The sequence below is a fragment of the Natator depressus genome, chromosome 4, assembly GCF_965152275.1.
Source record: "Natator depressus isolate rNatDep1 chromosome 4, rNatDep2.hap1, whole genome shotgun sequence".
Lineage (NCBI taxonomy): Eukaryota > Metazoa > Chordata > Testudines > Cheloniidae > Natator > Natator depressus.
In genome coordinates, this window is record NC_134237.1 from 125,233,842 (window position 1) to 125,257,396 (window position 23,555).

At 43.0% G+C, this 23,555-nt stretch overlaps 1 protein-coding gene across 4 annotated transcripts in view; it reads right to left on the minus strand.

The window, feature by feature from the left end:
• MAEA (macrophage erythroblast attacher, E3 ubiquitin ligase) overlaps positions 1 to 23,555 on the minus strand; it is a 112,262-nt gene that overhangs the window by 71,575 nt on the left and 17,132 nt on the right. For all 4 annotated transcript variants that reach the window (XM_074951845.1, XM_074951846.1, XM_074951843.1 and 1 more), the window contains exon 2: positions 14,025 to 14,207. In XM_074951845.1, the coding sequence (XP_074807946.1) occupies positions 14,025 to 14,132 (108 nt within the window). In that variant the 5' untranslated portion in view covers positions 14,133 to 14,207. The remainder of the gene's footprint in view (positions 1 to 14,024; positions 14,208 to 23,555) is intronic.

The following is a 23,555-nucleotide window of genomic DNA, read 5'->3' on the forward strand; positions in this document are numbered from 1 at the left end:
AAAAGATGTATGCATCTCCTTGGTTGAATTTACCTTGGAACCAGAGCTGCTGCCATTTTGATCCCCTTGTCAGGACTGTTAGGAGAGGGGACACATACTTTCCTGGGCCTCTCTGCTGCAATTTTGTGGATGAGGTAAATTCAGGGAGTCACTGATGGGAAGTGTGGACAGCTGGTTAAAGGAGTAGGCATGGGAGAAATGCAGGACTCTGGCTTCCCCAACAGAACCAGTGACATGAATACCAGAGATGTCCCCATAGAGACATCAAAAATGTGGACTGTTGAGAGCTAAGGAAATCAACCTAGAGAGTCCCTTACCAACATCTCAATAGTTTACTGGGTCCTTGCCTGAACATGTTCTTCGTCCATTGCCTTGCATTTAAAGACCAAAAGGGGCCACTGTTGGAAATGCAAGTAGCAACAAGTGACAGCCTTGGCTGTTTACCTTGGATGAATGTCCCTCAGGCTACTGCTTGCCTTGACCTTCACCATGAGTAAGTGTAGGGAGAAGAAAAGCTGGAAGGTACCATTTGTCAATTCTCTGCTAGTGCTCCCTAGCTCTGCATGGGTTTCTGCTAACCAGAGCAAAGGAAGTCTAGCTAGCCCTTCTCCAAGCTGGTCTGAAGAGTGAGAGAGGGCTTCCCCCACCACAAAAATATAACAGAACACATGATCCAGGAAGCAGTGCAGGTTTTCCCTATATGCTTTGTCTGTCACACTGGGATCAAGCAAGGGCTGCAAGAGGACATGTCTGGCTGTAGTGCAGGTAGCCAGGAATTAAGTGGATTAGCCCCAAAACATGCTCAAAAGTTGGACAGAGATCAAGCTTAACATCCAATTGCACCAGAAAGTTAACTTTCATGGTTTCAGTTTTTAAGAGTTTTATATCCAAGGATCTGCAGCTCTAAGGTATCTAAAGAGGCAGAACCAAACTGGCAGGCTCTTAAGCAAGCATTATGTATCCTTGAGCTAATGATTGATATCTGAGTTCTGCCTGCAAAATAAATACCAAGTTCTCATCCATAGACATCAAAGCACATTATGAAGAAATTAACTATCATTACCGCCATTTTGCAAAAGATGAACAGAGCCACAGGAGGTGAAGTGAAAGCTGCGAACCAGCTGAAGATCCATTTTAGGATCCGAGAACCTTTCTTCAATGAAGAAAGAAGAGTTTACCTGTCATGCACACATCCCTAGACCCTGTTCCAAGGCTCAGCCCTTAAGACTGTGGGGAGTGAGTTCAGGGAGCACATGATGTGGTTCATGTGACTGCAGGTTGCAAGGAGCGCCTGACACAAATAGCAGCTGCAGTGCCTAAGCAGTGAGACCACCATGAAAGGACCCAGGAAGAGGCTCTTGACAGTAGTCAGAAAGTGCTGTGTTATCCCCCTTCCTAGATGTGGAAAGTACAAATAATACAGCCCTGTTAAGTGTTCTGTATTATTTTGAACCTTTCATGTATTCTCTTAATAAACCTGCCCTGAGGATGTGCAACGTCTAGAGTCCTTTGGTATTAGTCAGACTGTCCTGCCCACTAATTTATAGCAGCCTTTAACCCACTTCAAAAAGAGAAAAGGAGTACTTGTGGCACCTTAGAGACTAACCAATTTATTTGAGCATAAGCTTTCGTGAGCTACAGCTCACTTCATCGGATGCATACTGTGGAAAATACAGAAGATGTTTTTATACACACAGACCATGAAAAAATGGGTGTTTATCACTACAAAAGGTTCTCTCTCCCCCCACCCCACTCTCCTGCTGGTAATAGCTTATCTAAAGTGATCATTCTCCTTACAATGTGTATGATAATCAAGGTGTGCCATTTCCAGCACAAATCCAGGGTTTAACAAGAAGGTCTGAGGAACAGTGGGCGGGTGGGTGGGGTGGGGGGAGGAATAAACAAGGGGAAATAGGCTTGAGTAGAGACTGGGAATGGTTGATTCATTATAAAAAGTAACCTAAGTTAATTGTATCCAATTTGCAAATTAATTCCAATTCAGTAGTCTCTCGTTGGAGTCTGTTTTCAAAGTTTTTTTGTTGAAGGATAGTCACTTTGAGATCAGAAATCGAGTGACCAGAGAGATTGAAGTGTTCTCCGACTGGTTTATGAATGTTATAATTCTTGACATCTGATTTGTGTCCATTTATTCTTTTACGTAGAGACTGTCCAGTTTGACCAATGTACATGGCAGAGGGGCATTGCTGGCACATGATGGCATATAGCACATTGGTAGATATGCAGGTGAACGAGCCTCTGATAGCGTGGCTGATGTTATTAGGCCCTGTGATGGTGTCCCCCGAAGAGATATGTGGGCACAGTTGGCAACCGGCTTTGTTGCAAGGATAGGTTCCTGGGTTAGTGGTTCTGTTGTGTGGTATGTGGTTGCTGGTGAGTATTCGCTTCAGGTTGGGGGGCTGTCTGTAGGCATGGACTGGCCCGTCTCCCAAGATTTGTGAGAGTGTTGGGTCGTCCTTCAGGATAGGTTGTAGATCCTTGATAATGCATTGGAGGGGTTTTAGTTGGGGGCTGAAGGTGACGGCTAGTGGCGTTCTGTTATTTTCTTTGTTAGGCCTGTCCTGTAGTATACAGACTAATACTAATTGCGAATACAGACTAACATGGCTGTTACTCTGAAACCACCTCAAAAAGACGTTTCGGACCTACACACAAGAGTTGAAGCCAGCAGTGCTATTGTTACTGAAGATTGTCAATGCTTACACAGTCTTTGGGCCAGATCCTCAGCTGCCGTAAATTTACATAGGTCTATTAGAGCTGATGGAGTTACACTAGTTTACACCAGCTGAGAAGCTGGCCCTTTGTGTCCAAGTTATGCCACATTTTGTTGGAGGTTTTTGTTCAGGACAAAGTGACAGACTAAATCCTGTCAGATCTTGAGTCAAGGTCTGAAGTTTGAGATGGTTTTCATTTGACTATCAGTACAAAGTATGGACAGTTCCCACTACTGAAATAAGCAAGGCCGGGAAAGAAGATCTTCAGTATCAAGCAGAGGTTTGAGGACAGCTCTATACGTAAAATGCTGCACCGGTGCAGCTGCATTGCTGTGGTGCTTCAGTGAAGACACTACTACGCCAATGGGGGAGCGTCTTGCAGAGGTGGATTAACTACACTGACGGGAGAAGGTCAAATTTGACTAAAGAACTTGTAGAGACAAGCTCAAGGGGCTGCTGCGGATGATACCCTGGCAGCACCCCCTTTTCTTTTATGAGGAAACTGCAGCATCTCTGTTGGCTGCAGTGGTGACAGAATGACAGGAAAGAGAAAGGTGATGTCTCAGAAAGGTGTGTCCCAAGATACACTGTTGTTATTCTTCAGTGAAACTCCAGCCTGGCTACTGTCTATCATATAGAAGAGTATAGTGGTCATGCTGTGATTCTTTGTAGCATGAGATACTGGGCTCTCGTCTAATCTTGCTACTTATTCAAATTACATTCCAGATTCTTGTGTCTATTTTGTAATTAGATTTTTGGGGAAGATTGTGCTCTAAAGTTATCAGAATAAATGTACAGACTGAAAAGGACATCTCTTTTCCTTGTGCTTTAGTCAAAGATAAAGTGTGTTCTTTTTGCAGCCTCTACTACAGCTTCATCGATAGATACATAGAGTCCAAGACCAGAAAGGACCATTACAATTCTCAAAATTCATCACACCATGACCCCACTTCTGACACACACACACACACACACACACACACACACACAAAAAAAAAAAAAGACTACACAACCCCAAGAGGGGAGACCAAAGCCTGAGCCAACCCGCCCAAGCCCTACTGCCCCACACGGAAGGGAGGCGACAGGGAGGAAGGTGGTGAAACCCTTGCTCTTCAGTCCTGGACATTGGGGCTCGGGCTTTGGTCCCAAGCAAGTCTAACAGCAGCCCTGGTGACCCCATTACAATGGGGTCACAACCCACTTTGGGGTCCTGACCCACAGTTTGAGAACCGCTGAACTAGTCTGACTTACTGCATAATACAGGCCATAGAGCTTCCCCATACTAATTCCTAGAGCATGTCAGTTATAAAAATATCCAGTCTTGGTTTTAAAATTGCCAGTGCACCACTTGCAAACTGAAAAACGGATGCGCAGCTGGCATCTAGTCTGACCTCCTGCACAATGCAGGCCACAGAATCTCTCCCACCCACTCCTGAAAAACCTCACCTACGTCTGAGCTATTGAAGTCCTCAAATCATGGTTTAAAGACTTCAAGGAGCAGAGAATCCTCCAGCAAGTGACCCGTGCCCCATGCTACAGAGGAAGGTGAAAAACCTCCAGGGCCTCTTCCAATCTGCCCTGGAGGAAAATTCCTTCCTGACCCCAAATATGGTGATCAGCCAAACCCTGCGCATATGGGCAAGAGATTCACCAGCCAGATACCCAGGAAAGAATTTTCTGTAGTAACTCAGATCCAACCCCCATCTAACATCCCATCACAGGCCATTAGGCCTATTTACCATGAATATTTAAAGATCAATTAATTACCAAAATCATGTTATTCCATCATACCATCTCCTCCATAAACTTATCGAGTTTAATCTTAAAGCCAGATAGATCTTTTGCCCCCCACTGCTTCCCTTGGAAGGCTATTCCAAAACTTCACTCTTCTGATGGTTAGAAACCTTCGTCTAATTTCAAGTCTAAACTTCCCGGTGGCCAGTTTATATCCATTTGTTCTTGTGTCCACATTGGTACTGAGCTTAAATAATTCCTCTCCCTCTCCAGTATTTATCCCTCTGATATATTTAGAGAGAGCAATCATATCTCCCCTCAACCTTCTTTTGGTTAGACTAAACAAGCCAAGCTCCTTGAGTCTCCTTTCATAAGGCAAGTTTTCCATCCCTCGGATCATCCTAGTAGCCCTTCGCTGTACCTGTTCCAGTTTGAATTCATCCTTCTTAAACATGGGAGACCAGAACTGCACCCAGTATTCCAGATGAGGTCTCACCAGTGCCTTGTATAACGGTACTAAAACCTCCTTATCCCTACTGGAAATACCTCTCCTGATGCAGCCCAAGACCGCATTAGCTTTTTTCACAGCCATATCATATTGGTGGCTCATAGTCATCCTATGATCAACCAATACTCCAAGGTCCTTCTCCTCCTCCGTTACTTCTAATTGATGCGTCCCCAGCTTATAACTAAAATTCTTGTTATTAATCCCTAAATGCATAACCTTACATTTCTCACTATTAAATTTCATCCTATTACTATTACTCCAGTTTACAAGGTCATCCAAATCCTCCTGTATGATATCCCGGTCCTTCTCTAAATTGGCAATACCTCCCAGCTTTGTATCATCCGCAAACTTTATTAGCACACTCCCACTTTTTGTGCAGAGGTCAGTAATAAAAAGATTAAATAAGATTGGTCCCAAAACCGATCCTTGAGAAACTCCACTGGTAACCTCCCTCCAGCCTGACAGTTCACCTTTCAGTAGGACCTGTTGTAGTCTCCCCTTTAACCAATTCCTTATCCACCTTTCAATTTTCATATTGATCCCCATCTCATCCAATTTAACTAATAATTCCCCATGTGGCACGGTATCAAACGCCTTACTGAAATCTAGGTAAATTAGCTCCACTGCGTTTCCTTTGTCTAAATAATCTGTTACTTTCTCAAAGAAGATCAGGTTGGTTTGGCACGATCTACCTTTTGTAAAACCATGTTGTATTTTGTCCCATTTACCAATGACTTCAATGTCCTTAACTACTTTCTCCTTCAAAATTTTTTCCAAGACCTTGCATACTACAGATGTCAACTAACAGGCCTGTAGTTACCTGGATCACTTTTTTTCCCTTTCTTAAAAATAGGAATTATGTTAGCAATTCTCTAATCATACGGTACAACTCCTGAGTTTACAGATTCATTAAAAATTCTTGCTAATGGGCTTGCAATTTCGGGTGCCAATTCCTTTAATATTCTTGGATGAAGATTATCTGGGCCCCCCGATTTAGTCCCATTAAGCTGTTTGAGTTTGGCTTCTACCTCAGATATGGTAGTATCTACCTCCATATCCTCATTCCCATTTGTCATGCTACTATTATCCCTAAGATCCTCTTTAGCCTTATTAAAGACTGAGGCAAAGTATTTGTTTAGATATTGGGCCATGCCCAGATTATCCTGGACCTCCACTCCATCCTCAGTCTTTAACGGTCCCACTTCTTCTTTCTTTGTTTTCTTCTTATTTATATGGCTATAGAACCTTTTACTATTGGTTTGAATTCCCTTTGCAAGGTCCAGCTCACTTTATCCCTACATGTTCTGACCTCTATAAGGTAGCTTTCCTTGCTGATCCCTCCCATCTTCCACTCCCTGTATGCTTTCTGCTTTTTCTTAATCACCTCTTTGAGATGCTTGCTCATCCAGCTTGGTCTACAACTCCTGCCTATGAATTTTTTCCCCTTTCTTGGGATGCAGGCTTCCGATAGCTTCTGCAGCTTTGATTTAAAGTAATTCCAAGCCTCCACTACCTTTAGATCCATAAATTCTTCAGTCCAATCCACTTCCCTAACTAATTTCCTTAATTTTTGAAAGTCAGCCCTTTTGAAATCAAAAACCCTAGTTGCAGATTTATTTTTGTTAATCCTTCCGTTCAGTTTGAATTGAATTAGCTCATGATCACTTGAACCAAGATTATCCCCTACAACCATTTCTTCTATGAGGTCCTCACTACTCACCAAAACCAAATCTAAAATGGCATCCCCTCCAGTCGGTTCAGCAACTACTTGATGAAGGAATCCATCAGCTATCACATCTAGAAAAATCTGAGCCCTATTATTATTACTAGCACTCGTCCTCCAGTCTATACCTGGGAAGTTAAAGTCTCCCATGATCATGCAGTTTCCATTAGTATTTACTTTATTAAAAACATTAAAAGGGGCTCTATCCATATCCAAATTAGATCCCGGCGGTCTATAGCACACCCCAAGCACTGTCTTATCCATTCCATCACTTCTTATTTCTTTACTTTCTACCTCATCATTGATATACAATGCTACTCCACCACCTTTACCTTTATTTCGGTCTTTCCTAAACAGCACATACCCTTCAATACCTGTAGTCCAGTCATGACTACTATTCCACCATGTTTCTGTTATCCCTATAATATCTGGTTTCACTTCCTGCACCAGTAGCGCTAGTTCCTCCATTTTGTTATCTAGGCTCCTCGCATTGGTGTACAAACATCTTAATTTTTGTTGTTTGGCCTCGCTCACATTCTGTACCCTATTAGGCACGGTCATTCTAAAGCCAGTATAACCTATTAGACTGGTATCCACACTGCCCTTCCTCCTTATATACATTCTCCTACCCAGGGCTGTATCCTTTCTTACTTCCTTTTCTTCCCTCTCAATGCTAAAATCCGGCGTGGAGATTACCTGGACATCTCCCAACCATCTCCCCCAAATTCCTAGTTTAAAGCTCTCTTAATCAGTTGTGCCAGCCTCCATCCTAGAAGTCTATTTTCTTCCCTACTCAGATGAAGTCCATCCCGAGAGATCTGTCCTCTGTCCATGAATGCCTCCCAGTGGCCATACATCCCAAAGCCCTCCTTATAGCACCACTGCCTAAGCCATAGGCATTAAATTCGGTGATCTCTCGCTCTCAGACCTTGACTATGCAGATGATGATGTTCTTCTAGTACAGAGCCCAAACAGGTTTTGCAAGGCACTCCAGCAAATAGAGGAGTTGGCCAAAGTTGACCTCCATGTTTCATGGTCAAAGACAAAGCTTCAAAAGCTAGGATCAGGTTCACCTGCGACTCCAATCTCTGAATAAGGAAACAGTCAGTCAAAGCAGTTTCCAGCTTTTGCTATTTGGGTTCTATACTCACCAGTTCCTCCAACTCTGACACAAAGGTTCTCCATCAGATTGGCACCACAGTGTCTGCCATGGGTCATTTATGAGAAATACAGACTCCTCATCCCAGCACAACCACCAAGTTCAGGATCTGTTCGAGCTGTATCCTCTCTATACTGCTGTACAGTTGTGAAATATGGACACTGTGTTGCTCAGATTAGGCAAAGATGGAGGCTTTCCACACAAAATACCATTGTTATATACTGGGCATTCATCACGCAGACGTTTATGGTTGCTCTAGTTTACAGACTACCGGGGCTATTGTCCGCAGCTGGCATGTCGCCACAATGCCACAAGACGTTCCAGTGAACATAATTCTCTGAGTGGCTTGCAACATCTGGGATAAAATTCCACCAACCAAGACATGGAGGCGGCCCAGATCCCCCCCTACATGGGTGCATCAAGTCTATTCCGACATTGGATTTTCGGCCTGTCAAGCCCTTGCTGCTGCACAGAAACAGAGCAAAAGGCGAACGATCGCTAGAGCAGACTCACTGACTAAGAAAAAGATGAGGAGAAGGAGAAAAAAAAAGTGATGGAGAATCCACCATGATCTTTGGTAAATTGTTCCAACAGTTAATTACTTTCATGGCAAACAATTTACACCTTATTTTCAGTATGTGTTTGTCTAGCTTCAACTTCCACCATTCGGTCTTGTTATACCCTTTGTCTGCAAGACTGATGAGCCCATTATCAAATATCTGTTCCCCTGTAAGAAAAGGAGTACTTGTGGCATCTTAGAGACTAACAAATTTATTTGAGCATAAGCTTTCGTGAGCTACAGCTCACTTCATTGGACGCATGTAGTGGAAAATACAGTGGGGAGATTTTATATACACAGTTATAGACTAATCAAGTCATCCCTCAATATTTCTCTGTGTTAAGTGAAATATAGTGATAGACTCAAAGAGCTTAATCCAAGATATGTTTTCTAATCCTTTAATCAGTCTCAGTTTCTCTCAACTCTCTCCAACATTTATCGACATTCTTCTTGAACTGTGACTACCAGAATTTGACACAGTATTCCAGCAGTGAATGCGTGAGTGCCAAATACAGAGGAACATAGCTGGTCTACTCCTAATGGAGAGTCTCCTGTTTATGCATTAAAGGATTGCTTTAACTCTTTGGCTGCAGTTTTGCACTGGGAGCTTGTGTTCAGCTGATTAGCCACCACTGTCCAAAGTTTTTCAGACTCACTGCTTCACAGGATGGAGTCCCCATCCTGGAGATATGATCTACATTTCCCCCCTAGATGTATACATTTACATTTAGCTGTATTAAAAAACATTGTTTGCTTGCACCCAGTTTACCAAACAGTCCAGATTGTTCTGTATCAGTGACCTGTCCTCTTCATTACTTAACACTCCCCCAATTTGTGCGTCATTTGTAAACTTTCAGTGATGATTTTGTTTTCTTTGAGTTCACTGATACAAGTGTTCAATAGTGCAGGGCCAAGAACAGATTCCTGGGGGACCCCAATGGAAACACACTCATTCGACAATGATTTCCTATTTAATGTTACACTAAGACCTATGAGTTGGCCAGCTTTTAATCCAATTAGTGTGGGCCACGTTAATTTTATATTGTTCTAGTTTTTTCAAAATGTCATGTACTACCACATCAACCGCCTTATAGAAGTTTAAGTATATAATATCAACACTGTTACCTTTCATCTACCAAACTTGTAATCTCATCAAAAGGAATATCAAGTTAGTCTGACAGGATCTATTTTTCATAAACCCATATGTTACGCGATAGTCTGGCCCTTAAGGGGAGTCCTTCCAGCCACTTGGCATGGTTCTAAGAATTTTGGGTGGTCTGTACACAAAGCCTGAGGAGCTCTGGATATAGAGGAAAGGGATGTCAGGATCCCTTCTAAATGCCACTTCTTCCTGTTACTATATCTTTAAGGGCCTGGGACATGGAGCCTTTCAGAGAAGTGGGACAAGGTTGCCCTCTTACCCAGCCAATGAAGAATGAACTGGGAGCATAAATGCTGCCTCCTCCTTCATAGCAGAGCAGAGTAAGGTGGCTCCTGCAAGGCTCTGAATTAACTATCAGCAGACACCAAGAGATGGCTACCAGTCCACAAGTTCAGAGGGTTTAAGTAGGGATAGATGAATTAGATAAAGTATCACCAACCTCCATGAGGAGAGCTGCGGTTCCTGCCATGAGAAGAGACTTAAAGACTAAGGCCTGGTCTACAATATAGTTAGGTTGATATAAGGCAGCTTAAGTTGACCTAACTCTGCAAGCATCTATACCCATGGTGCCCAACCTTATCACATAGGAGGACCACATAAACCTGGCGCACACACGAAGTTGTGCTTAAACAGATTCTACATATTTTAATAAGCTTTAAAGTCACCTGTATTGATTTATATTTTAACATTAGCTTGTTTCATAAGTATTTAGATAGAAACAACCTATGTACAGTACTGTCTATTCACAACTTGTGTAAACTAAAATGATATAAACATGATGACAAAATGCTAATGAATCAGCTGTTAGTATATTGCGTTCAAGCAGGCCGTGAGCCTTATGAAAAGCTCCAGTGGGCAGCGTATGGCCGGCACAGTGGGCAGCGTATGGCCAGCACAGTGGGCAGCGTATGGCCGGCACTAAAACGTAGCTCCCACTGATTTAACTCGCCCACTAAGCTGACTTAACTACACCTCTCATGGAGGCGAAATTCTTAAGTCGATGTAGTTAGGTTGACACAGCATCAGTCTACACACTGAGTTGCTTACATCAACTGTTGCTGCCTTTCCGAAACTGTCCCACACTGGCCGTTAAATTCATGCAAACGCTCTTGGTGAGGATGTGCACTGCTGACACAAGGAGCGTAGCATGGACATGTAAAGCTGATTCAATTACTGCGGTGACTGTATGTCAACATAACTTAGGTTGACTTAATTTTGTAGCACAGACTTGCCCTAGTAGAATGTTGTGGGAACTTGAAATAGAGCTTAGAGGGCAGGCTTCAGAGGAAAGCTTTTGTTTATTTGGGACTTTTTGCTCTGGCCTTTTTTGTAAGAGGTTTTGTAATAAACAAGCCCTAAGAAAGGTATTATTGAATCAAGAGTGATAGAAATGGAATTATTGGCTTCCTGAGAAGGGAAATTGAGGCAGGGAGTGCTTGCAACTCCATATTAACGCCACAGAGGATGCTACAGGGCATGCACACCCTACAACACCATGTTGAGTGGGATTAATTATATTACCCTCCTTTAATTCTTTATTACTCGAGTCCCATATCAGCCTCTCCATTATGTTGCCTAAGGGCAATGTCAGGATAACAAGTCTATCTAATTACCAGAGTTATCTAGATTACTCTTTTTAAACACTGGCACAACATTAGCTTTCTTGCAGTCTTCTTGAGTATCTCCAGTGTTTCAAGTCTTATTGAAAATCAACTTTCAGAGCCCAGCCAGCTCCTCGGCCAGCTCTTTTAAAACTCTCGGATGCAAGTCATCCAGACCTGCTGATTTAAAAATCTCTAACTTTAGTAGCCACTGTTTAATATTCTCCAAAGACATTAATGGGATGAAAAAAGTGTGTTGTCATATATGACATTGTCTCCCAACTCAAATTTCCCTCTAAATAAGAGCAGAAATATTAAATACTTTTACTTTTCCTGCATTACTATTGATAATTCTACCATTTCCATCTAGTAATGGACTAGTGACATGGTTAGGATTGTTTTTGTTCCCAATATACTTAAAAAAATCCACTATAACTCTTCATTGATTCACAGGCAAGTTTGCAATGCGAATTTTCAGGTGAAGAGGAGTATTCTTTGAGTGGCAATCAACATTCCATGGATGAAGCCAAAAGTAGTTCTGATCACCACACTGAATGCCATAGATGTGAAAGCAAATGTCAGAAACTTTAACAAGATATCACATCACCCTCTTCCAGAGAGAGCCATAATCTCGAGTTGCCTAGCAATTCTAAGGCTTCCATTTCAGAACAGATGGCTGAAAGGTGTGCTCCAAGAGATTCCCCCCAGTAAGCTTTCACTACCAACGTTATCCTCGTTCTTGGGACATTTAAAACTAACCAAAAACAGGAAGGCTCTCGTGGCAGGAAATTTCTCTCTTTCGGTTTATACGGAACCCAGCACAAACCTAAATTGGGGCCTCTGGCTGCAACTGTAACAGAAAGAATGCAAAAAAAAAAAAAAAAAAAACACACCACACACACAACTACTCCACACTCCCTTTGGAACACTATCTATCTTTTTGGATGAGAAAGAGAGGACTTCTCTAATTCCCAATCTTCTATTCTGATCTCTTCTTAAATAAAGGAACTGGAAATACTGATCTCATAAAGGAAACATTTGCTTGTATGACCATTTTGGGGGAGTCGACAATCCCTCTCACCTTCTCCATGCTTGGAGAATTTACTTTTAAAATGACTTGCACAAGAAGCATAAAAAGAGAGCACAATATATGTTATGAAGACCAGAATAGGTGAAGGAGGCCAAATGTCCTTTTACCCATACTAAAAAAGGATGGGGGAATTTCTACATTAAATATCCATATAATTTCAAACTTGGAAAACTCGGTGGTGACTTAAGAATTCTTAAGTCTGTAACATCACTAGAAGCTAACCAGGAACGCTGGGGAAACTCTTTAGTCAAACTTTGGTATAAACAGACAAACCAATTTAACTTCAATGCTTAACCGCTTGGAAGAAAGGATATCTTATGAAGATTCAACACCTTTACGCCACTATCTATTCCATTCCAGTGCGAGACTTCATGATACATCTACCAAAGCCCTTCTGCCTCCACCAGAAATCTTCCTGCAAAACCAGGGAAGACAACATTTGACATTCCTGTTACCAATGAAAGTAAAGCACCAAGCAGGAATTTTTTAAAAAGCCACCACCCCCTATGTCCTCCTTTATACATCATAAGTCAGGAACAGTTTGCCAACCCAAGTGTTAAAAGACCCTTTGCAAGTTACCTTTTAAATATACAGTTGGACCAAAAAAATAAATAAAAAATGAGAACCAAAAAGCCACCTCCCATGACAAATCAAGCAGATGTCAGAATGTTATTTTGAAGGTTCACTTGCTGCAGTCTTCTTGCAAGGCTCTACAATGTGTGCTGTAAACTTATTCAAGTCTCTAAAGAGCATGCCTGTTCTCATAATGCTCATTTGATCTTTTAAAGTGCTGCTCCAAAGTATGGGGAGCAGAACCTATTCTCATTCTTGTGCTATATTTCTGAGGTAGAAATACAAGAGTGTTGATTTGTCTCAGACTGAAGAGGTAACATTCCCATCGAAAACAGGGATTTAGTATATAGTACATTTTGTAGGTCTTGGACTTACAATTTGTTCTTCTTAAATGGGCAATAACCCAAAAGAGGCAGAGGCTGAGACATTGCTGAACTATACCCTGACAGATTTTAAAACTGAACAGCTACAGCAAATAAAGTTTTTCTCACTATTTAGTGTTTTCTACCAGCACCATCCCAATCTATGAATTTAATACTCATGAGAAGTATGTAATTGACAGTTCTGGAAACTCAGCATTATCCTGTCAAAATGCTTCAGCTTTGACCTGCAAGAACCTCCTCTAGGGTTTAGAGGGTAGCTCAGCTTCTATGCTCTTCCATCCTTAGCCTGTCCCCCAAAATGGTCAACAAATGTGCCAATTAATATAATTTTAGTGGTGATGTGATGCAGATACCTCTCTGCTGGGAAGTGGAGTGATGCAACCAACTCACTTAAACTGCTGTTACCTCTTCTGTGGTAACTTCAGTCTCCAGGACTGTCAGATAGAGAAGCCTCATCTACTGGTTTAGATAGATAAAACAAGTCTCAGATGGCATGTAGCACTTCTGTGTTGGCTATTCAAAAAAGAGCCTATTTTTTAATATACATATTTCTACTTTAAGAGATTTAGTGATACTAAATCATGCGACACCAAGTCAAATTTCATAAGCACAATGAAGTAAGATACAATCACTTTCTGCTGTTTGCTTTACAATATAGCTTTAAAGGCTCTCTCTAGTGCCATTAATATTTATTTCTGGACCACAAGAATAAAAAAGTGTGGGGTAACTTAACACAGTGACAGAGGTAATCTTCTGAAATGAGAAATGAAGATATAACAAACAGTAGAAATACCAGTTACCTTTCTTTTCAGAACACTGAGCTTTTCAACTACTCCATCAAGGAGACTAACAACTGAATCCACAGCAGGACAGCTACTCAATGTCTTCTCCAGCTCTGCAACAACCATAGTAACGTGGCTAGTCTCTCGATCAATATTTTTCTGTGCAGCACGAAACCGTTTGTTCAGTGTTTCATAAGGTACCTAAAATAAAAATTGTTAAGTATTTAGCATTCATGTACTTAAATAGACACCTCTGCTAGAGAATTTCTGTGAAATAGTGGGAAAGTTATTTGAGATAAAATAGTTAAAAAAAATTATATATATCAATTGATGTGCAGTGCCTCCCTTTTGTGCCCAAGCTGAGACACATTTGAGGGCCTATGTTTTCAGGAAGTGCTGAGCATCCACCCTCTGAAAACCAAACCCCTTTTAGCTGTCTCAGGATGCACACCCAAATTCACTAGTGAGTTTGACTATCTTGGGCTTGATCTCCCTATGTTTAGTTCCCATCCATACAATGGTAGTTACAGTTCCTTTCCCCCACCCTGTGTCTCTTTTTTCGGTATAGCATGTAAGCTTTCTGGAGCAAGGACTGCGTACGTAGAGCACTTAGCACAATGCCACTGCCCCCACTTTCAACTGGTGTAGCCACTATACAAATTATAATGGAAGACTATTGGATATTTTTCAAATAATAGATAAAAGTGAGGAGAGATCTGTTTGTGAACTATCTAAGCAGAAAAGAAGCCAAATGTCAAATAAAAGTTATTATTTCACTCAGTATAGAAATTAGCACATACCAAGAGTAAATGGTTAGATTAACAGTAGCTTTCTTTTTTTTTTTTTTTTTGAAATATGGAAAGCCATCTAAAACATTTCCTTCCCAAAGTTTCTCTACAATTTTCTGTGCACACTAAGTGCTTGTTGTAGGGTTGGTATGGCACTTACTGGGGGCCAGAGAGGTGCCTCACAACTCTGGGTACTACCTACCCTTAGCATGAGGGAGTCTTGTCTGTGCCTGATGTGAAGCAGCTTCCTGATTCCACCAGCCTGTGGCAACACAGGTCTCTCAGATCTCGCTGTCTCTGTACAGTTAGTAATAGGCACACATCAACCCAAGTCCCCTGAGCATACATCGGGAAGGCCCACAGAACTCTCAGATCCTCTATTCCAAGGGTTCTCAAAATGTGGGTCAAGGTTGGCGTTGGACCCGGGCCCAGCAAGTCTGAAGCCCAAGCCCCACCACCCAGGGCTAAGGTTACATGCCCCCCTTTGGGCTTCAGCTTTGGGCCCCCGCCCCAGGGTGGCAGGACTCAGTCTTCGATCCCCCATCCTGGGGTTGTGTACTAATTTTTGTAGTCAGAAGGGGATCATGATGCAATTAAGTTTGAGAACCGCTGCTCTATTCCCTAAGGAACAGTGCATAGATTCAATTGGGGATTACCACTCTGCTTAACACACAGCATTTAGATATATTTATAGTGAAAACAAAAATAATATGTTTATTATCAAAGAACAGAGATTCAAGTGATAGAAAGTAAGACTACCAGAAACAAATGGTTACATATAAAACAAAATTATGGAAAAATAACAAAAAAAGTATGCTTTCTAGAGTCTAAATTTAACTCATAAGACATTCTAATTTCCTTCAGAACAACTTACCCCATTTCCCCACCCCAGCATTTTCAGTCAGGATGACCGAGATCCCTTTTTCATGAGATCACGTCCAGTGGCAGCTTTTCCTCACTAAGCGATACCAGTGGATCTCTCTGCACCCCCAGATATATCAGACCAGACCTTTTGATCTTCACCTGAAAACAGGATTCCCCCTCCACCTGCTGTTTACCTGTTCCTGTTAATTTCCATCTGAAGTTTCACATGCTCTTCATTAGCATTTGACTGAATACGCTAATAGACTTCTATTATGAGACACACAATGGTCCACCAGAGAGATAAATGTCTCCCACCTGTGGCGTGGAGAAGTTTGTCGCAAAGCATGCTACCTTTACCTTTGAGTTACCCGCCTTTAAACTACAAAGCCTAGAGAACATGTGTGTATGTATATATATACATATATATATATATATATATATACACACACACACACACACACACACCTTACATATTTTCCATACACACATTTTGCAATGAATAGGATAACCAGTGTCATACAGGGCTTCCTTAGAGACCTTACATAACCCTTTTGGGTGAACCCAGAGGATCCCTGTACCCCTATGTCCCCGCCAGTAGGCATCAAGAGGTTCTTGGGTCACAGTTCTCAATCCGTTTTTAGAAGAAATGACCATTTTAATGCATATTTATAAACTTCATCCATGCAGAGTCTTATAAGGACTTTGCAAATAAGGCTCTGATCCTTTAAATGCCTATGGGCACAAATCTCAACTACTCCAATGGAAGTTTCACATGTGGAGCACTTCTAGTTTGGATATTCTATGATTCAAGTGTGAGTGAGTTTGGACCAGGTGGAAAGTGTGCCAGATCTCGTGTCTGACATTCTTTAGATAGCATCCAGAAGAAATCAAGTTCCTGGCACTAGTTTTACTTTCTGTAAAGTATTTTAATAATTAAAAAGTCAAAATAAAGTCCAAGTAATAATTAGGCAGTGAAGGAGTTAACTACAGTTATGGTAATAAGTTTGACTCTTAATATCACAGAACAGTCACTGAGAAACTGCTGGAATGAGAACACAAAGCAACAACAGCATATCGGACAACACAGCACTACTGAGAAGGCAGATGCTGTAATAAGCATTTAGAAGATTTGACGAGTGCCCTGAAATCCAGGGAAAATTAGAGAATCATTACAGTCTAAGATGGTGTCACACTGGGCTGTAAACAGACTTAAAGATGAAATAGTTGCACTTAAGTAGCTCCTGTTAAAGGTAGTCGCTATAGTGAACAGAGGGGTTGTTAGATCTTAGGAGTAGAGAGGAGTTAAGAAATAAAACGTCAATGGAACAGGACAGTATGTTTTTATCCTGAAAACACAAACATAAAATACTTACACAAAACATAAACAATAGCAGTTTGTTGACAAGAGAATTGTCAGTATAAAAGTAGGGGACATATTCTGCATCACAAAGCAGGCTTCAAGCCCATACAGCGAGTGGATCACTCCAATATAGGTAATGAAGGGCCAGAGAGGCAGTTTCCCTATACTACTCCAGCATAAATGGCACAAGTAAATCTAAAACAAATCACTATATTCTGTAGAATTTTTTTTCACTTGAATCATAGAATATCAGGGTTGGAAGGGACCTCAGGAGGTCATCTAGTCCAACCCCCTGCTCAAAGCAGGACCAATCCCCAACTAAATCATCCCAGCCAGGGCTTTGTCAAGCCTCACCTTAAAAACTTCTAAGGAAGGAGATTCCACCATCTCCCTAGGTAATGCATTCCAGTGTTTCACCACCCTCCTAGTGAAAAAGTTTTTCCTAATATCCAACCTAAACCTCCCCCACTGCAACTTCAGACCATTACTCCTTGTTCTGTCATCTGCTACCACTGAGAACAGTCTAGATCCATCCTCTTTGGAATCCTCTTTCAGGTAGTTGAAAGCAGCTATCAAATCCCCCCCTCATTCTTCTCTTCCGCAGACTAAACAATCCCAGTTCCCTCAGCCTCTCCTCATAAGTCATGTGTTCCAGTCCCCTAATAATTTTTGTTGCCCTCCGCTGGACATTTTCCAATTTTTCCACATTCTCCTTGTAGTGTGGGGCCCAAAACTGGACACAGTACTCCAGATGAGGCCTCACCAATGTCGAATAGAGGGAAACAATCATGTCCCTCGATCTGCTGGCAACGCCCCTACTTATACATCCCAAAATGCCATTGGCCTTCTTGGCAACAAGGGCACACTGTTGACTCATATCCAGCTTCTCGTCCACTGTAACCCCTACGTCCTTTTCTGCAGAACTGCTGCTGAGTCATTCGGTCCCTAGTCTGTAGCAGTGCATGGGATTCTTCCATCCTAAGTGCAGGACTCTGCACTTGTCCTTGTTGAACCTCATCAGATTTCTTTTGACCCAATCCTCCAATTTGTCTAGGTCCCTCTGGATCCTATCCCTACCCTCCAGCGTATCTAACTCTCCTCCCCGTTTAGTGTCATCTGCAAACTTGCTGAGGGTGCAATCCGAACCATCCTCCAGATCATTTATGAAGATATTGAACAAAACCGGCCCCAGGACCGACCCTTGGGGCACTCCACTTGATACCGGCTGCCAGCTAGACATGGAGCCATTGACCACTACCCGTTCAGCCCGACAATCTAGCCAACTTTCTATCCACCTTATAGTCCATTCATCCAGCCCATACTTCTTTAACTTGCTGGCATGAATACTGTGGGAGACCGAGTCAAAAGCTTTGCTGAAGTCAAAGAACACCACGTCCACTGCTTTCCCCTCATCCACAGAGCCAGTTATCTCGTCATAGAAGGCAATTAGATTAGTCAGGCATGACTTGCCCTTGGTGAATCCATGCTGACTGTTCCTGATCACTTTCCTCTCCTCTAAGTGCTTCACAATTGATTCCTTGAGGACCTGCTCTGTGATTTTTCCAGGGACTGAGGTGAGGCTGACTGGCCTGTAGTTCCCAGGATCCTCCTTCTTCCCTTTTTTAAAGATGGGCACTACATTAGCCTTTTTCTAGTTGTCCGGGACTTCCCCCAATCGCCATGAGTTTTCAAAAATAATGGCCAATGGCTCTGCAATCACATCCGCCAACTCCTTTGATGTGCATTAAAATTAATGTGGTTTTTATACTTTACAGTTCAGCTACAGCTAAGGAGGGCACAGCGTAAATAACTTAGGGCAGGGATTCTCAATGGTTTTCTTGCTGAGGCCCGCCTCAACATGCTATAAAAACTCCAGGGCCCAGCGGGGGCGGGGCAGATTCAGGGCCGGGCGGGGGTTAGAAGAGAGAGACGACCCCTTGGGCATAGGCATAGTTTGACTTCTATGGGGGGCGGGTCCAAGGGCTGCAGGGGCTTGGGCCAGCTCCGCACAGCGGGGTCCAGGAAGGCAGCACCACCTCCACCCCCTGACTCACCTCAGCAGGCTACCCAGCCTGTCTGGGTTGTGGAGGGATGCAACAAAAAAAATATATAACTCAAAGACGGGGACTCAGCTCAAAAAGTTTTAAAGGTGTCAGGGTGCAGGCAGGGGGCAGCTGGGGCTGCGTACAGTGAGGAGTGTAGCTCAGGGTGCCAGCAGGGGGTAGCTAGGGGCTGTGCATAGGCAGTGGGGGTAGCTCAAGTTGCAGGGAGAAGGATAGCTAGGAGCTGTATGCCAGGCGGGCTCACCCTGCAGTGGCTGCTCCCCAAGGCTCTGCCAGCCCTAGAGCTGGGTCCCCCCCAACCTGGGTGACTCTTACCAGCTACGTGAGCAGTCAAAGGGGGCCAGGAGCAGAGTAGCCGCCACCAGCAGCAGACAGGGGAATGCCATGGCTGCCCGCTCCATGGCACCACCAGCCAAATAAGCAGCTGCCCTGCACTGCCTGGCTCTGGCTTCCCATCTACAACCTGGCCAGAGGGCTGAGCATCAGGGGGGCTGGAGGAGAGGAGGAGCTGCCCCTGGACTGCCACACTCTGGGTAAGGCACTGCAGTTTAGGGGGGGGGAAAACACTCTTGTGCCCCCCAATTCTGCCTATGGGCTCAGGGCTTCTGCCCGCAGAGAGCTGGAGCTCCAGTCCCATGCAGCTCCCAGCCCCGTGCTGGGCTTCAGATTGGGGGGGGGGAGGGGGGAGGGAGGGGGAACAGGGCAGCAGCTTCAGGCTTAGTGCACCAGGTTTCAGGAGTGGGGCCCCCCAGGGCCCCTGAAATGGCTCACGGACCGCTGGTTGAGAACCACTGACTTAGGGGACAGTGGAGGGGTGGTTGAAAAGGCAGCTACTTGCTCTGTGCTGGGGCAGGGAAGGTGTTGCCAGGTCCCAGAGCTTTCCAGGACACTGATTATGGTTTCAGCCCCTTAGGGCTGCTGGCAGTCTGTGCAAACTAATGCAGTCCTCAGGGTGCAGGGCTGGATCTGGATTGGGAGAGTGCGTTAAGCATCCTTTGCAAGGATTCCTCCCCCAATTCTACTCTAAGTCATGTTGTGCACTCAGCTGCAGCTGATCTGTACATACCACATCAAAAACCCATGTTATTTTTAAAAGTCCAAAACAATTCTGCAGAACTGTTTTTGATTTACTTGCACCCTGTCTGTACAAAATGCTGTTTGGGAGCTTTTTTGCAGCACAATCTTTTAGAAGCAAGTACTATTGCCAAACCTAACCATTCAAAAATCATGAGTGACCTCAACAGAAAAAAAACCCAAAACATCTTTCTAAAATAATAAAGCTCTTTAGTTCCCTTCTGGTTTCTGAGCTAAGGAGAACATGTCAGTCACATTTTCAAACTTTTCTCTGCAAATATGAGGGCTGGAACTTTCATTTTAAACTTTAAACTTTCATTTTAAAAAAGCTGAGATTCTCACTTGACTCCAGGAATAATGCTTCAAGACGACATCAAATGTGAATTTTGAGATAAAATAATGAATCTGAATTTAAAAAAAAAAAAAAGGAAAAAACCACCACCATTTCTTCCGTAGCGATTTGTCCTGCTGGTTGACTTTTACAAATCTGCATCTTATTTCTTTTTCATTTCAAGAATATATGGAAGGATATGAAGTTCAGAAGAAAAATGTTGCAGAACCTGTTAATGGGGCATGCAAGATTAATTATTAATTATTATTATTAACAACTGTGGAAACACCCTACCACCAGTAACAATAAGGAGAAATTCTACTTCTCTCTCTCTCTCTCTCTCATCACTTTGAGGTCAACACCTCCACACTTTAGATATTCAGTCTAGTTGAGAAATAATATATTTACAACTGAAAGTTATGTTGTTTTGAGCGTATTTGACAGTCCTTTAATTTCGAGAGCCACCCCTCAGACGCATTTGTATGAGTCCAATTCCAAAGCCCATTTTTCCTCTCTGACTTTTTCAGATACATCTATAGGCACCCAATTCACTGCTCTAGCATTTATCCCATAAATTAAAACACACACAAAATGAATCAAACAGAGACTGCCGGTAAATATATCCACCTCAGCTCATGCTCTCCCCAGAAGCCTTGGACGAGGAAAAGAGATGGGCTTTACAACATGTCTTGGGAGATTAAAAATCAGAGTTCTAGTGGAGTATGACAGAGCGCTGGGAACCGACAGCTGAGCCACCATTCTGGTCACTGAAACACCAATTAATTCCCCCCAGGGTGGGCCAGATAGGATTAGATTAGAATGGCCTAGTGGAAGACTAACAAGCAAATTGGCCCAGGTATAAGGAAGCACAAGAAGGAAGTGCAGGGAAGAAAGAGGCAGGCTAGCAGACCAAGAACCAGGAAGGATCTCTAGGTAGAGATCTCCTCCCTCTCCTCAGCAGAGGACAGAGGTGAAACTGAAAGCCTAAATAATTATAGTGTATGGATCTGTAAGGTGGTGGGAAGAACAAATGTAAATAAATTGCACGGAGGTGTTTGACAACTGAAGGTCTCGGAGGCCGCAAAGAGAGAGCAGAGGACAGGAGTGGGATGTCACCCTGCCACACCTAGTAAGGAAACCAAGTTCCACAATACAGTACACCCTCAAAGAGAAGACCATGCCAGCAGCTTCCTTATTTATAATGAGGGGAAATCTAGCTCAGATGCTTCTACTGATCTGCACTCTGGCAGTATGCTATAGGAGGAATGATCTCAAGGTCTAACCACATGGACAGCACATTACAACAATCTATTCTGGAGATGAGAAAGGAATGGATAATTGAGGTGAACCTTGCCAGAGAGAGAACGGTCACAACCATCTTGCCAGGCCTAAATGAAAAAAAGTGCTTGGCCACAGCTGCTACCCAAGCACCGAGTAGGAGCCTAGGCCCTACCACCACCCTCAAGCAGTGCGTCTGTTTTACAAATGGTGCTCTTACACTTTGGCAGGCACGCAGATATACACGTCAGCCAAATCTTCCAGCTTCTTCCCCCACTCCTCCTGTCTGGATTGAGTCACAGCCAGAAAACTTTTCATCCAAGCCTCAATTTCATCTAGGCCCTGGGTGTAGCATTTCTCCACCCAATCCATCAGGGAAATTAACACACTGTAAATAGATGTCCTAGACAGCTCTTAAAAAAAAAAAAAAAACCCCAAAACAAAACCCCAGCCTTAAAGAAAAAAATAAAAATACCAAAGCACTGTCCCCACCCCCACCCCCCGCCATTTGTGAAACTGTCCTGGAACACTTAAGAGCTTAAGAAATCCACTCACAAGTAGCAAGGAGAAAGTTTTCTGGTGTTGGTGGACTGGATGTGGACAGGAGAGTTGTGTCTACAGCATTTAAACTTATTTTATTAGGTTTAATAAGTGCTACATTTCTAGCCCTTTATTGTTGAAGGCAGCATTCCAAATGTTAATTGATGCATTGTTATCTGTCTGAAACGGCAGTTAAAACAGTTTAGTGTTTCTGTTGTGGATCATAGCTTTCCCAGACAGCATAACAAAATTGACATCATGTAATTGTGTCCATTTCTCTCAAAACAACCCTTAGAGAAAGCTAGGAGCTGCAGTAGAGACATGTCCCCACCCTCTCACAAACACACAAAACAGATATGAAAACACATTTATACTAGTCCTCCAGTACAGCAGTTCCCAAACTGATCCTGTGGAGTGCAAGTAGTCTGGGGTAAGCAGGCTGATCATACAAGATGGTGCTGGCTCTTCTTTTCCTACCACTCATTAGCTTCTACATTTGTAGAATCCCATTGTAGAAGAGAGGCTGGAGAATTGTAAACACAACTGGAAATAAAGAGTCAGCCTAACTTACTCTACTCAGTAAGAGAAGAGGAAATAGGAGTCAGTGGGATGGGAGCTGCAGAGGGGAAGAATGTCCAGGGAAGCACAAGAAGGAGAGGAACAAAACGGGACCAGAAAGCAAAGCAGCATTTTTTTTTTGAGGGGTGGAGAAGACAAACAATAAACGGGGGAGGACAAGACATGGCAATTAAATAAGACTAATTCCTCGCTTAACGTTGTAGTTATGTTCCTGAAAAATGCTATTTTAAGTGAAACGATGTTAAGCAAATCCAATTTCCCCATAAGAATTAATGTAAATACGGGGGGTTAGGTTCCAGGGAAAAAAATTTTTGCTCGACAAAATACATCTCGTATATACACACACAGTATACGTTTTAAACAAACAATTTAATACTGTACACAGCAATGATGATCGTGAAGCTTGGTTGAGGTGGTGGAATCAGAGGCTGGAATATTTCCCAGGAAATCCCTCACTGCTAAATTATGAACTAGAACTCGGCTGAGCCCTCAAGGGTTATTAACGTAGCCTCACACGCTACAAGGCAGCACAAATGGAGGGAGGGGAGATAGCATGGCAGAGAGAGATGGAGATGCATATTGCCCCTTTAAGTATGTTGACCCACTCTACGTACACTGCCTTTTTAAGTAGATCAGCAAGTTGAGACACCAGCTGCTGCAAGCAAGCTCCTT